The sequence below is a fragment of the Ascoidea rubescens genome, assembly GCF_001661345.1.
Source record: "Ascoidea rubescens DSM 1968 unplaced genomic scaffold ASCRUscaffold_3, whole genome shotgun sequence".
NCBI lineage: Eukaryota > Fungi > Ascomycota > Saccharomycetes > Ascoideales > Ascoideaceae > Ascoidea > Ascoidea rubescens.
In genome coordinates, this window is record NW_017962915.1 from 615,499 (window position 1) to 630,505 (window position 15,007).

A 15,007-nucleotide genomic window follows, 5' to 3' on the forward strand; every position below is an offset into this window, starting at 1 on the left:
CGAAATAATTATTGGGCTGGCGAAAAAGCATTAAACTTTTGTATTCCAGGGCCAGGCGACAACATTCAGCGACGCTCAAGCTGCTGCTCCAGCTGAAGGCTTTGCTTTTGGCTGTTCTTCTCTGCTGTTTAGGTTTTTGGTAATGGGCATTGGCCCAGAGGTGCGATTCCACTGCCGGTTTTTAGTTTAAGACTTCTGTTGAGATGCTCTAATTGCAATCCTTTAATCAAATATTTTTGCTGGAATTTTGGATTTTAAGGTCGAATATTGTTTCTTTTTTCATTCAAAATTTGAAACATTTAAAAATTTTGAGAAGCATGCAAAAGTGGTGGTCATAGTTGAGAATAGTCTTTTCTGCTAAAAGAAACAAAAACAAACTGAGGACATGTATTGAGGAAATTATGTTTTTAAAATAAATTTAAAATGAAAAATAGTGTTATGGGTATGAACTTTTTGTAATAAGGGCATCAGGTCTCAGTCAATTGTCTGGCTTTTTTCTGTTGAATTCTGTTGTGTTTTGCCTTTGAAATAGAATAATTCAATTAAATTCAAAAAATGATCAACAAAAGTGACTGAAATTTTGAATGTCAGATATTATTTGAGCTATTTTAATTCCAAAGGACAATATTCTAAAACAAGGGTTGTATCGCTGTTTCATCTTTTTTTGTTTTGATTGTCCTTTTGAATCAAGAAAAAATTTATTTTCCAGTTACAATTAGACAGTTAAAGTCATACTCAAAAAGAGGTCTTTTGTTTATGGTTTTTCTTGATGACTTTTATTGCAAATGAATTTTTTTTCCTCCCTCTTTGCAATATAAATGTCTATCTTGCTCATTGGACCATTTCAAGGTCATTGATTCAGTCAACAGACCAGAAAATCGTGGATTTTCTCCTTTGATTTTGGTGATTTTAGCTGTTTATTAATACACAAACTGATCTTTGGGGGCCATTAATGTGGAACTGAACTTCTGAAAAAGGGCATAGCTTATACTTGTTGTTAGAGCGAAGAGGAAAAAAATTATTTTGCACCTCTTTAGCTTTAGAATTTTTCAGAGCTTTTTTTCGACAACCCAAAGAAATACACTCAAAGGATTGATTCATTATTGCAGCAGTGGTTAAATCTAATTTAGCAAGGAGACACTTAGCACAGTTTTGGTGCTTGTATACTCAATTACAGGTTTCTACTTTTATTGCCTGTTTTCGGTTAGAAAACAGTTTGTATTTTTTTGGTGCTTTTTGTTTTTTTTTGAAATAGAATGCAACAATAATTGTAAATTATAATTTATAAAAAGTATCATCTTGGAGTAATTAAGAATACTAATATAAAAGACTATATAATATAGTTTGGCTGAAAGACAGATCAAATATTTAACAACAAAAAATAACACTATCTAAGGCTGATTGATGGCTCGGCCATTATTTTATGTTTTTTTTTTATTTGTATTTTTTTTTTCAAAAAATATAATAAAATATAATAAAAAATGATAAAAAATGATAAAAAATATTAAAAATATTAATCAAGACATACCATTTCCCAATAAAAAAACAGAAAATGAAAATTAACTCCCTTTATTCACCAAAGACAAAAAGAAAACAAAATAAAAACAAAGCAGAAAACTATTTTTAAAAAAATTTTGAAATATGCAAAATGACATGAACATATTAGTTGAGAAACAAAAAAAGAAATAAAGAAATAATGAAATAATGAAATAATGAAATAATGAAATTCGTCAACAAAAAATGATCAATAATGAAATAAAAAGGCATAAAAACAACAACAACAATAATAATAATAATAATAATAATAATAATAATAATAATTTTAAAAAAAAGAAACTTGAAGTGTGCTTTTAGCATTAGACATATAATCTGAAATATTATTTAGTTTATTAAAAAATTTATACTCATATTGTTTCTACCATTGCTTTGCTTGTTTAAGTTGGGGGACATTGAAGTAGATCTGGTAAGAGTGTGAGAAGTATGAGAGTGAGAGTGAGGATGTTGAAGAGGATATCCATTTGGATGTGTTTGGGAATGGGAAGAACGAAACATATGGTTATCATCATACATCAAAGTGTTTTCATCGATATTTGACAATGACATTGGGGATTTGTGAGAGTAATCAAATGCACTTGATAAGGCTGGAGAGCTTTGTTGTTTCTTGACTTTTCTGTTATACCTGCTCTCAGGGTTTTTATGTGCTCTCTCAACATGAGCAGATAGCAAATCTGTTCTACTGAAAGTATTAAGACAAGTGTTGCACCTGTATCCTTTATCACCATGGACAGTATCTTCGTGTCTTGTACATTCATTTTGACTTGAAAACCCGATAATATTGTGGAAACATTTTTTGTGTTTACATTTAAAGGGCCTGTTAACATTGTAGGTATCCAAATGAGCTGCGAAATCAAGAACATTAACGAAAGTGTCTTTGCAATGGTTACAGCTGAACTTTCCTCTTTTTTTATAAGTTTTAAGTAATTCACAGAGATCAGGACTCTCTACTATAGCACTGTAGTACATTCCACGGCTCGAGGGGTTTTGGATAGGAAAATTTTGTTTAAACTGATTTGAAGGTATCATTGAAATTGGAGATGATAGTGAAGAAGACACTGAGGCAGAAGAAGCAGAGGCCATTTTCAAGTTGGCTATTGAAGCTCGTTTATTTAGTTTTGGAGTGCTCATATTCATCATTGAAGAGCGATATTTTAATTTGCTTGGAGGTTGTTGAGGAATTTGAACATTTTGAGAAGGCATATAACTTGGAATTGTCATTGGCATTTTCATCTGTCCCTGGGACATTTGAAGATAGTAATTTGGATTATTCATGTCAGAATTTTCTTGGTGTTGAGAATTAGAATGAGATTGGGATTGGAAGTTGTATTGGTTTTTGGTATACATATAGAAGTTTGAAGATGTGATTCAATGGGATGATTTTAAGATGATTAAGATGATTTTAAGATGATTTTGAGATGATTTTGAGATGTGATTTAATGAGATGATTTGAAGATATGATTTGATTAAATTGAGTGAAATTTAGAGAAATTGGAAAGAAAAAGAAAAATTTATAATATAATATGGTGATAGTTTGATATGATTTGGTATGATTTGGATGAGTTGATGTATTAAAATAAATAGTTGTATTATACTGTTCTATTTTATATTTTTTATAATGTTTATGTGATTAGTAAAAATTATTGATAAAAGTTTAAAGAATTAGAAAAAAAGTGATAACAAAAAATTTAAAAATTAAATCCTGATAGTGTAAAATTAATTGAATGAATAAATCAGTAAATAAATAAATGAGCAAATAGGTAAATAAATTAATTAGTAAATTAATTTATCAATCAAAAACAAAAATTAAATAAGATTATTTATGAAGGAAATTGATGTGATAATAAATAATAAATTGGTGATTTAAATTTTTAGATAGTTTAGATAGTTTAGATAATTAGTTAGTAAGAATTATTTAATAATAATAATTTTTTGTTTAGAAAATAAATTAAAAATTAAAAACTAAATATTAAATATTAAATATTAAATATTAAATATTAAATACTAAAAAAAATGAAAAAGGTTTCTGATTGAAATGAGTAAAGAAATAAAAAAAAAGTAACTCATGAATCTTTACGAAATGAATATGAAATGATAATGAGTTGTTAATGTAAAATAATTAAATAATCAACTAACTAATAAAGTGAGTAGGATATAAATAATATGATGATTTAGATGATGATTTTTTTTTGTATTTGAAATATATTAAATTATAACGTAGAAGTGACTCGTTACTTTTAATTAAGTTTTCTCTTCAAATTTGGCAAAATATCTATTCAGTGTTCTAAAATTTTGAAAAGAGATTTAAAAATATTGGAATAAAGTTAGTTAGTAGATATGGGAAAGAAGAATATCTGAAAGAAGAAAGTGAAAATAATAGATTTGATAAAGAAAGGGAATAGAGAAGATAAAGGACGAGAAAAAAAAAGAGAAAAGAGAAAAAAAAAAACTAAATTGTGGTAAATTGTGATGTTTTTATGTATTTGTGAGACTGGAAGAATTGATTTGACTCTAAGAGATTGAAATTTTAATCATATCAAAGATAAAATGTTTAAAAAAATGTTTGAAAAGAAAAAAAGTCTAAAGAAAACAAATAAAAACCTCAAATTCCATATAAATTAAATTATATTAAATAAAATTGGTAAAATTGTAAGACGACTCTGATTGTGATATACAGGTTATAAAGTTAAGCAGTGGACTTCGGGATAAATAGTTTTTGGTTTTGAATTTATTCTTATTCTTGGATTTTTAAATTAACTCGCTTAATGTAATAGCGGCTGTAAGTTAGAGTTTATTATTTATACATACTCTAGGCTAACATATGTTTTTATGTTAAATTTGGTATAAGAAATGAAAAACCCCAAAGCCATGAACATTTAATAAAGGAATTCAAGAATTGAAAAGTTTTTAAAAAAATTGGGGAAATTTTGGAAAAATAAGAATCAGGAGAATAGATACCATGTTAAGCAAGATGAACTAAATCAAAACGATAAAAGAATACTGGAAAAAATTGACCGATTTCATCAGAAAAGGCTAATGTTGAACAGTTGGGCTGGGATGAACATTTAATGAAGCTATTTTGAATCTAATCCTTAAAACGAGCATTATTCAATTACAACGCCAGATTAAACAATCCAAAGAAAAACGGTTGAGCCCAAATGCATATTAAATACAGAAATTCGATTTGCTATCAAGTCACCATCGTTGAAGCAACACAGAAAACCCTCAATCCAAGTCTGTGGTCTCAGCAAAAACAGGAGAACATTCACCATCCCCAGATTGTGTTTCTGGGGCCTGAATCAAACAATAACATTGTTCTTTGATATCTTTTTTGATACCCTTCTTTGATACCTTTCTTTGATACCTTTCTTTGATACTCCTCTTTGAGACCTTTCTTTAAGACCGTTCTTTAATACCAAAAACCGAGCCGGAAGAAAGCCAACTGTGCGTATATGCACCTCCACACCCATCCATGCGTCCCAGGCGTTTCTGACCCAATCGCACGTCTGGACACAAAGGCAGAGGAAGTTGAGGAGTGTGGAGAAAAAGAAGAAGAAGAAGAAGAAAAAGAAGCAGAAGCAGAAGAAGAAGAATATTCGAGTGAAGTGGTACTGGCTTTCTTGAGCTGCTTTTGTTGAAGCACTTTTCGTGGAACATAAGTCTAATTCCACCAATTAATGCACGTTAATTATTAGCTGGTTCTTTTTAAGATTAGAATTATTCAGATTTATTTAGAATTGTAGAACTGTATGGGTATTTGAAAATTGGTAACTAAAAAACGATGAAATACATGGGCTTGGAAGCAATTTGTCCTTAACCTTTTCTCCATTCTATCCATGGTACACTACCAACTAACAGAAATTAACAGTGACTTTTCAGTTAATTGCTTCACTAAATCATCTATTTCACTCCATCTGATGAAATTATTTGATTATTTGAAAAACATAGATCGATCTTATGCTTTGTTTGAAAAGTTTCACACTAGACTGACAAATTAACTTTGGGATCATTTGGTTCAAATCACAAATACTAAATTTCACATTTTCGCCAATTATAAGAAGTCAAAAATTGTAAATCAAAAAATGAAAATTGAAAATTGAAAACCAAAATCCCAAATCCCAAATCTCACAAGATTTATCAAATAAATGATTGGACTAAATAAACAAAAAAAAAAAGAAAACCAAAGGTAATTCAATCTACACAAATGCAAAAAAAAAATGTTAATGAAAAGTTAAGCAAATCAGTAAAATTATATCATAAATATAATTTCAATACTAACTATTCAATTTATATCTGAATTATCTCCTATAACTTCCTAACTCTCTAAGGTATTAAAAATCTAAGCAAGAAGTTTGAGATAAAATGCTTTGTTAGCTCACTCACTTAAAGTGTCATAATACACAATCAATTTCATAATCGACTAAATTTTAGCAATTAAGCTGATACAAAGTTGTGATAACATCATCTATTGATTCTAATACCTTGATTCAATTTTGCAGTTATCTAATTTGTTTATTTGTTTTATTTATTATCTATTTTATTTATTTATTTATTTCATCTATTCATAACTTGGATATATTTATTCGCTCATCTTCACAAATGAAATAGAAATTAAATATAAATGGAACTTTTCAAAACCACCCAAACTGTCTGAACTGTTTGTTCAGATTTGTTTTGTTTTATTTAATTTTTATTTAAACACAACTTTCATGTTTATTTTGTTGATTTCACCTCAAGAGCCTCACACCTACAGTAATCACAAAGAATAAAAGGTTTTCTTGCGCTTGCCTTGCTAATTTTCAACAGCAGAATACTCCCTAAATATAAACAATAATTATTACATACAAATTGTAAAAGTTATCCAGATTATAGCCCATATTTGTTTAGTATATCATATCATGAAATCATTTTTAGATATCCCTTTATATAATTCTATTTCTATGTTACTATTTTTTTATTTTTTTGTTTTTTCATTTTTATTTTCGTTTTGGATCTAATTTTCAGCAAATTTCCTCACTATTACCTGGTATTATGATAAATTATAATATAATTAAAATCCTTCACATAATTGATAATATTGATAACATTAATCTTGATAAACAAGACTATTCAAATTGAATTTTTTTAGTTGATATACTAACAAATATATCATCTTATATTAACAGAATCGAAAAACTTTAAATATAAACAAAACAAATATTTGACTCAGTTATTCCTTATTTGAAGTTATTTCATTATTTTTATTCAACTTTATAACAATTCTGTAAAGTTATATTTTAATCTGATATAATTTCTATTTTTTGTAAAATTAAAAAGATTTTTCAAAGAGAGATTTAATATAAAACAATCTTTTTAATAAATTGCTTTACAATATTTAAAATTCGTAAACTAATAATTTTAGATTAGATTAGATCAAATCAGATCAAATTAAATCAAATCGAATTCAATCAAACTAAATCTGATATTTAAACTGGATGAATTGGATAAATAAATATAAATAAAAGACAAAATAAAAGACAAAATAAATAAAAAATACTATTACTATAAAAATATTTTATGTAATATATAAAACAAATTGATATAATTCAATATAACCTAATTTAATACTTGTTTTATATTTAAATTGACAAATTATAAATATTGTGAAATAATGATGTAGAAAAAAAACATTTCGAGATAAATATTTGATCTATGAGCTAATTTTATTAAATTTTTACTTATTGCCAAAAAATTTGACTACATTTGAGTTCCTGAATTGTGATTTGATTTTATATTTCTTAATAATTCAATTCAATTAATTCGGCATATTTTTTATTTCTTGATTTTTTTCATTTCTTAATTTTTCATTCATTTTCATTTTTATTTTTATTTTTATTTTTATTTTACATTATAAAAGAGTCAAAAAGTGGAAAACAAATATCGATCTGTAACAATACAAAGTATCAATTATGAATATTTATAAAATGAAAATGAATTGAGATTGAAATAAAATTATAAAATGTCAAGTTAGATAAAAAATAAAAAATAAAGGGGAGAAAAAAAAGAAGAGAAAAAGAACAAAACTAACAAAAGCAGGTTTTATATAGGTTTCGATATTCATTTCTAGAAGTATTTTACTGGATTTGGTAACAGCCTTAGTTGAAGTTCATAGAAGAAGTTAAAAAAAAAGAAAAAAAAATGATATCTATTGTGGTAGGTTGGGTGATTTAGTTTTTGATTAACTTTTTAAATAATTGAGAAAGGTTAATAAAGTGAAAAAAAAAAACTTGTTAAAAACGAAGACTGCAAAAACAATTAACAGCATAAAGATAAATAAATACAAACATTAGCGATAAAAATATTATTTGATTTGAATATTCAATAAGAAACTTAATAAAATATCAAATTTTATATGAAATGCAATATAATAATTTGGAATAGAGATCATCATTTGAAACATTAATTGTTTTACTGAGCAATAAAACAACAGAAAGATTGATATAAAAGAATGATAATTATTATGATAATTATTATGGTAATCAAACATTCGTTAAAAAATGTGTGATATCGTCGAATCAAAACGAGCTTGATTTATATGGATTAGTCGGTTCATGATACGAGGAAGACAAAAAATAATATCCCCTTTATGGTATGAATGAATGGAAGATCGATTTGTTGATTTTGAATGGCTTTATTACAAGTAATTTTAAATTGTGAATTTAGCAGTATTGTGATATTTTTTTTACAAAGATATTAAAATCGAAAATCACAATAAAACCCAATAATCAAGAATGATTATGTTTACGAAACAAATCTTAATGAAAATAGGATTAAAAAGAAATTGTAGAAAAGAAAAATAAGCCATCAGATATCAAAATGACAATATATACTAATGCGTGAAGCGAAATAAAAAAAATAACGCAAAATTGATTAAATAAATATTATTTAACAAGACCCAATGGTTGAAATCTAAACAATAATTGTAAATTCTGGTTCTTGTATTGCTATTGCAATTACAATTACCAATAAGAACACTTACCAAATACTCCACAGAAAAAGCAGAAAGCAGAAAACAGAAGTCAACAGTTTTGGATCAGGGGTAGGTTCCCGAAAACCGACTTGTGGTGAAAAGGCTCCAGCGCCCCCCCCNAAAAAAAAAAAAAAAAAAACTAACCTCAGACGAACAGCAAAAGCAGCATAAGCAGAAAAGACAGCAAAAGAACCAGCACCAACAAAACAAAGACCAAAAACACCAAAACCTCCAAAGGCAGCACACCCCAGAGCCCGGAAAAACACCACAGCTGCAGCTGCAAGTCAGACGCGGCAATGCACAAACCTGCACAAGTCAATCTCTAGATCTGCTTTGAGAGTGAAGAGCCCTACTCGTATTTTGCCCAGAGCCCTAGCAGGGGCCTGAGTATATATGTAGGCATTATTGCTGTTGCAGCTGTAACTGTGGGATAGAGAGAAGAGCTCGAGAATAGAAATCTTGCATTCGTAATTTCTACCAATGGCCAGCGGCATTTTCTTTCTCTCCCCAATTCTGCTTGTTTCTCTTCTTTATTTCCCCAGCAGACAACTTTTCAGTGGTGTATTTAAGGCTTTGCACACCACTGGAAAGGATTCTTCTGCCCCATGACCCAGCAGCAGAATCTCCTGTTTCGTCTCTGCATTGTTTCAAAAATGGCAACAACGATGTGCCGCCGGTACCCTTTTCTTCTAAAGTCAGTTTGGATGCCAATCCAACTCTTAGAGTTTTAACAGAGCCAGGTTTACTTAATGAGCCACCATTTTGGGACAATCTTGCTTGAAGGATAATATATCTTGTAACAATTTGAATATGTTTGTCTCTAAACGCTTTAAGCATGGCAACACAGGCATCATAGGACAATGCTAGCTCTGGATGATTTTTAGAGTTTTCCAATACGACCGATTGGATGATATTGATTTTTGATAAATCTTCTAAAAATCTTCGATGTGGCCCTGGCATATACTTTCTCATTTCAATTATAAAATTGTTACCATCATCTTTTTGATTCTTGTTTGCAATAGGTTTTGGTGGCAATGATTTTGATAACGAATGGTTGTTATATGAGGGTCTCTTACCAGTGGGATGGTGTTCGACATTTAATATAATATCTAGAGCTTGGATTAAGGTTGATTGAGCATTTGAGCCACCAGCATATGATCTTATATCTGGCTTTGTATCGGTACCATAGTTTAATCCATCTTTGTTCAAGCCAAATTCTTTCATATTTTTCCAGCCTGCTAAAAATGGTCGAATTCTAAAATAAAAAGTATGTGGATCGCACATTTCAAGCATTTTCATTAAGATTGAACCTAATTTATCAATTGATTCAGCTAATTTTTGTAAACAGTAAATCAAATTTTTAAAGTCATGAGCTTTGGCACATCTAATCGCATTTAATCCATCACTTAAACAATGTCCACCTTTAATCTCAAATATAACACTGACCAAATAAAACCAACTTTCGTCAATCGACCCACTAAATGTATTAATTGTACAAATGTCATCGATGTCTAAATCATCCTTGATTACATTTTTATCACTAGCATTGATATCTTTAATAATTGGCTTGAAGTTCCACAAACAAACGCTAGCATACGTTGCAACTGGTGGTAATTCTAGAACATTCGAAATCTTAACAAAGGGAACTGATATTTGCTGTGGTAAAGTATCAACTGGGTTTTCATTAAATGCCCAAACATAAGCATGAGTTAAAAATGCTAGAATAGTGTAAGCTCGTCTGAATTCTCTTGTGTTTGATAGATATTCAGTTGATAGAACTGGTAGTTTGTTGTCAATGATTTTTCGGATTTTTTTGGATAAAATCAATGAAGGCAAATTATCCATCAAATTTTCCCAGGGCTGGTAATAGTCTTGTGACAATCTTTCCAATGGATATTCATTTGGTATAAACCCAGTTTGCGGAGAAATATTATAGTCTTCCAATTTCGGAATTTTGAAAAATGAACCAGAATCCATGAAGACAATAATTTTAAATTTTTTGCTATTGTAGTATTAAGGTTTTTCTGAACCAAGTGAACCCAACAAACTATTTTGAAACTAAACAAGACAAAATTAAAAAAAGCACGAATAAAACAGAAAAAAACCCAAAATATTTAGTCCACTAGACAAAGTGACAATAACCCACCACTGATGTAAAAATAATAAAAAATGATATAACTCTGTTCCTTAAAGAAAAAAAATAAATATTAAACTTGAGAATAACCAACAAGTGAATGCTAAAATCTGATTTACTATATGAATAAATACCTAATAGTATTTAATACTTTTAATATAGTAATATAATATGATAACCGATAACCGATAATAACAATGATTATTGACTATTCTTTTAATAAGATAAAGTGGATTTTGTGAATGGTGAATAAATTTTGAATATCAAAACAAAAAAGAAGTGAAAAAAATCGAGAGCTAAATATCAAAATATAAATATAATCAAATTATTGAAATACTCATAATCTCAGAAATCGCATCATAAATTCTGATAAAATATCCTGATGAGCAAGAAAAATCGGCCGTCCAATCAAAACCCAATCGATGACCCGAGTTTGTGCGCACGGAACACCTCCAACACAAAAACAAGGGTGCGTGCGGCCGCTGTTGCTGACTAATTAAACACGTGATCAATTAACGGGTGCAACTAACCGAAAGCCACTAAAGGCACCACAATGACCGCTTATCTACGTCCCGTGACACAGTAATGTATATACCGGTTATGCAGGTATTGCTGACTAATTGGTTGCATAATACTGCGCGTTTGCTTTCCTTTTAAAGCCGTATATTGCCTCTGAATACCGTGAGTACCCTTGCCGAAACCGTTTGGGAGATGAGTCACGGTGATCCGGCACCGGCCGTGCTTCGAAGCGTTGAAAAATCCTCTGAATTTTTCAGATTTGGAGCTGTATAAAGTGTAAGGCACTTCCCATGCTCTTTCTCAATTACAACTTGCAACCAGGTCCCAATTAGCTTCTTACAATTCTACTATCGCTTACAACTGGCTTCTTCCAGAGTAACACTGCGCTCATTTATTGTCCCCTACCTTTTTTCCCCTTAAGATGACACTTTCTCATTCTACTGAAAAACCCTTTGCAAAAGATTTATCTTATTTGTTATCAACTGAGGCTAGATCCCGTAATGAGTCTCCTTTGAAATCTGCTTTCAAATACTACAGTCAGCCAGATCTTGTTTTCTTGGGTGGTGGTTTGCCATTGGCTACCTATTTTCCATTCAATAAAGTTGTTGCTGAAACTGCTTTACCACCTTTCCAAAATGGTATTGGCTACGTTCCAACTACTAAAGCTGAGACCAATGTGGTCAAAATTGAAAAAAGACTTGATCCAAATTCTGATGTAAAAGATATTCCTCTAGCAAGATCGCTACAATATGGTTTCACAGAAGGTCAACCCGAGCTAGTAGCTTTCTTAAAAGAACATACACAGCTTGTTACAAATATTCCTTACCAAGATTGGACTTTAATGGCCAACACTGGCAGCACTCAAGCTTGGGATAACGTTCTTAGAAATTTTTGTAATAAGGGTGATTCTGTCTTGGTCGAAGAGTTTACTTTCTCCTCAGCTTTAGAAGCTGCAAATGCTCAATCACTCCACACTATTCCAGTTAAAATGGATGGTTTTGGTATTATCCCAGAGGAGTTGGCCAAATTGCTAGACAGTTGGAACCCAGACACTCCCAAACCAAAATTAATCTATATTATTCCCACGGGTCAAAATCCAACTGGGTCTTCATTATCGTATGAAAGACGAAAAGAAATTTATAAAATTATCCAAAAACACGATTTGATCTTAATAGAAGATGAGCCTTATTATTTCTTGCAAATGGACGTCTATACTAGAGATTTACAAAAAAGAGAACAACAAAGAAATATGACTGTTTCGCATGAAGAATTTATCAACTCATTGATCCCTACTTTCTTATCTTTAGATGTTGATGGTAGAGTTATAAGATTTGATTCTGCTTCGAAAACATTAGCTCCTGGTTCAAGATTGGGTTGGTTCATTGGTCAAAAACGATTATTGGAAAGGTTCATTAGAATCCAAGAAGTGTCTGCTCAAGCACCATGTGGATTCACTTCTTCGATTATTAACGGTACATTGCAAAGATGGGGCCAAAAGGGATTTCTTGACTGGTTAATTGGTATAAGAAAAGTTTACTCTCACAATAGAAATGTTACAATTGATGCATTAAATGATTACATGCCATTGGAGGTTGTGGATTTCATACCACCAATTGCTGGGATGTTTTTCACTTTTAATATCGATGCGACCAAGCATCCTAAATTTGCGAGTGAATTCAATAGTGAGCCATTGAAAGTGGAAAATGCTATTTATGAAAGAGCGTTAAAGCAGGGATGTTTGATGATTCCTGGAAGTTGGTTTGTAAGCAAAGGCAACACTAGTCCACCTCAACGATATATTCTTGATAATGATGTTCAAAACCCCAAGATTTTCTTTAGAGGCACTTATGCGGCGGTTCCAATGGATGAGTTGGTCAAGGGTATAAAACGATTTGCCGAAGCTATTAAATTAGAATTTGAGTTGTGATTTATTTTTATTTTTATTTTTCTTTAGTAAAAAGTTAATTCTATTAAATATTATCTAATAAATACTATCTAATAAAATGTGGTTTAAAAAGTTGTATTAATTATTAAAGAAAGGTAGTATGAGGTAGGGTATAAGATATTGTACAATTTAAGTGAAAATGAAAATGAAAATAAAAGCAAAAGTAAAAGTAATTGATAAAAATCTTGAGAAACAATGAAATTGGCTTTCTCTTACAAGTTTTTTTTTTTCTTTTTTTCTTTTCATATTTTTTTATAAATGATTTTTGACAGATGCACCAATTTTGGTAATTCTATAGCCAAACCATTTCAAAGCAAATGGGAAGAAAAGATTGTTGACGACGATCCAGGCTACTAAGACGCCGATATTTTTAGCCATTTCGCCCTTCCAGGTGTTTAAGAATATTACTTTAGTTAATTCAGCCGAGTTGTAAACTGGAAATGCATAGCCGTATTTGAAGATAGCAGGACATAAAACGATGGGGGAGAAGGCAGGTGCTACGTTGATGATTACCCAAAGCAAGACCCAGAAGCCTACCATGGGAGGGAAAAGAGGAATGAAAAAACAGGCAGCATTTTCATTTGCACCACCAACGGCAGCCATTGTTAGGTATGTTAGCATCCAGTAGATGACAAAGCCAGCGTTTCCAAAGGCCTTTGTCATTGGTATTTGAAAGGCAGCAGAGACTGCACAATAGGCTAGGGAAAGAAACAAGTAGGTCAATTGGGCCGATAGTATTCTGTAGAGGATGTATTTTGGAAAGAGATTTTGTCTCATTCTTCTGGCAGCATAGACGTGGGTTCTCATGAAAAAGAGAACCTGGAAAAAGGTTAAGATGACAACAAAGATTAAACCGACTTGCAAAGGAGCGATCATGACTGGGTTTGTGAAGGGCAAATTGTCGATATAAGTTGGCAATGGGATGTTTGATAGTAATTGGGGAGCATTGTTTATGAGAGAGATTTTTTCATTTGAGGTTAGAAACTGAGATATGATTGGGGTATAAACCGCCGAGTAAATTTTGCTGGATAGAGCGTTTCCAAAGAGTTTCAAGGCTGGGACAATTAGCGAGGACATTGCATTGGGATCTCTTGCAGATTCATATATTATTTGGAATAGAGGAGCTGAGATATCATTTGGGTTGAAGTTGGCAGTTGTGTTTGGGTTTTTGAAAGCGTGGTAGATTGAAAAGGTGGCATTTGCTGGGATATAAACAGCAGCCCAGAATTTTCTGTGGTGGACCAAAGAATTGATTTTTGATTCAATAGCAGTGGAATCAGAAGAAGAGATGCTGTATTTTTGGGCAAATTGGAGATGGTTGTAGATGTGCCATTTTCCGATGGAGCGAAAGTTTTCAGTTTGAGTCAAAGATCGAGTTAGGTTTCCTAACAATGGAGGGAGAGAAGCGACCTGCAGATCGTTATCAACAAGCAACAAAGTGAGGTTTTTCATGTGGCTGCGACGGTTGTAGAGAGAGCCCCAGTATATGGAGAATACTGAGAAGATGATAAGCAGCAAAACAAGCCAAACCACAGCAAAGTCTTTGGCAATCATCTTCCAGACGTTTCGAGACTCGTCGAGATTTAAACATAAGATATTTACAAGAATAACATCGCCAAGCGAGGGAGTTGTATGTGGTATATTTTGTTTCTCAGTTGATTTTGAATCGAGGATCATGCCCAGGTTTTCAATGTTGTTTTCGATGTTGTTTTCGACGCTGTTTGGGTAGTTATGGTTTATGGGTGCATTGTTTGGGGGATTTGATTTGATGGTGATCGATGAGTCCGGTGAAGAGTGTTTGTTTTGGATGGTTTCGAGCATTAGCAAGAGAGCTTTAAGGAGAAAG

General features: G+C 31.0%; 7 protein-coding genes across 7 annotated transcripts; 3 read left to right on the forward strand and 4 right to left on the reverse strand.

The window, feature by feature from the left end:
• Positions 1-1,881: 1,881 nt before the first annotated feature.
• Positions 1,882-2,901, reverse strand: ASCRUDRAFT_69203 (uncharacterized protein; the record flags this gene model as incomplete). The annotated part of the gene is made up of 1 exon (XM_020191644.1): positions 1,882-2,901. One exon carries the CDS (start codon positions 2,899-2,901, stop codon positions 1,882-1,884), a length of 1,020 nt encoding a protein of 339 aa, XP_020048698.1.
• Positions 2,902-4,333: 1,432 nt separating this feature from the next.
• On the forward strand, positions 4,334-5,084 carry ASCRUDRAFT_74779 (uncharacterized protein). Its single transcript, XM_020192820.1, has one exon. The coding sequence runs from the start codon at positions 4,713-4,715 to the stop codon at positions 4,875-4,877; it is 165 nt and encodes a 54-aa protein (XP_020048699.1). The 5' UTR covers positions 4,334-4,712; the 3' UTR covers positions 4,878-5,084.
• ASCRUDRAFT_134647 (uncharacterized protein) lies at positions 4,914-5,300 on the reverse strand. The gene has a single exon (XM_020189078.1). It carries the CDS (start codon positions 5,209-5,211, stop codon positions 4,951-4,953), a length of 261 nt encoding a protein of 86 aa, XP_020048700.1. The 5' UTR covers positions 5,212-5,300; the 3' UTR covers positions 4,914-4,950.
• Positions 5,301-5,590, forward strand: ASCRUDRAFT_134646 (uncharacterized protein). Its single transcript, XM_020189077.1, has one exon. The coding sequence runs from the start codon at positions 5,391-5,393 to the stop codon at positions 5,550-5,552; it is 162 nt and encodes a 53-aa protein (XP_020048701.1). The 5' UTR covers positions 5,301-5,390; the 3' UTR covers positions 5,553-5,590.
• A 3,082-nt stretch (positions 5,591-8,672) lies between these two features.
• On the reverse strand, positions 8,673-10,989 carry BNA2 (dioxygenase BNA2). Its single transcript, XM_020192821.1, has one exon. It carries the CDS (start codon positions 10,538-10,540, stop codon positions 9,038-9,040), a length of 1,503 nt encoding a protein of 500 aa, XP_020048702.1. The 5' UTR covers positions 10,541-10,989; the 3' UTR covers positions 8,673-9,037.
• Positions 10,990-11,503: 514 nt separating this feature from the next.
• Positions 11,504-13,240, forward strand: ARO8 (bifunctional 2-aminoadipate transaminase/aromatic-amino-acid:2-oxoglutarate transaminase). Its single transcript, XM_020192822.1, has one exon. The coding sequence runs from the start codon at positions 11,638-11,640 to the stop codon at positions 13,141-13,143; it is 1,506 nt and encodes a 501-aa protein (XP_020048703.1). The 5' UTR covers positions 11,504-11,637; the 3' UTR covers positions 13,144-13,240.
• Positions 13,241-13,413: 173 nt separating this feature from the next.
• ASCRUDRAFT_79923 (SNG1 family protein) lies at positions 13,414-14,715 on the reverse strand (the record flags this gene model as incomplete). Its single annotated transcript, XM_020194437.1, has 1 exon — positions 13,414-14,715. One exon carries the CDS (start codon positions 14,713-14,715, stop codon positions 13,414-13,416), a length of 1,302 nt encoding a protein of 433 aa, XP_020048704.1.
• Positions 14,716-15,007: the final 292 nt, after the last annotated feature.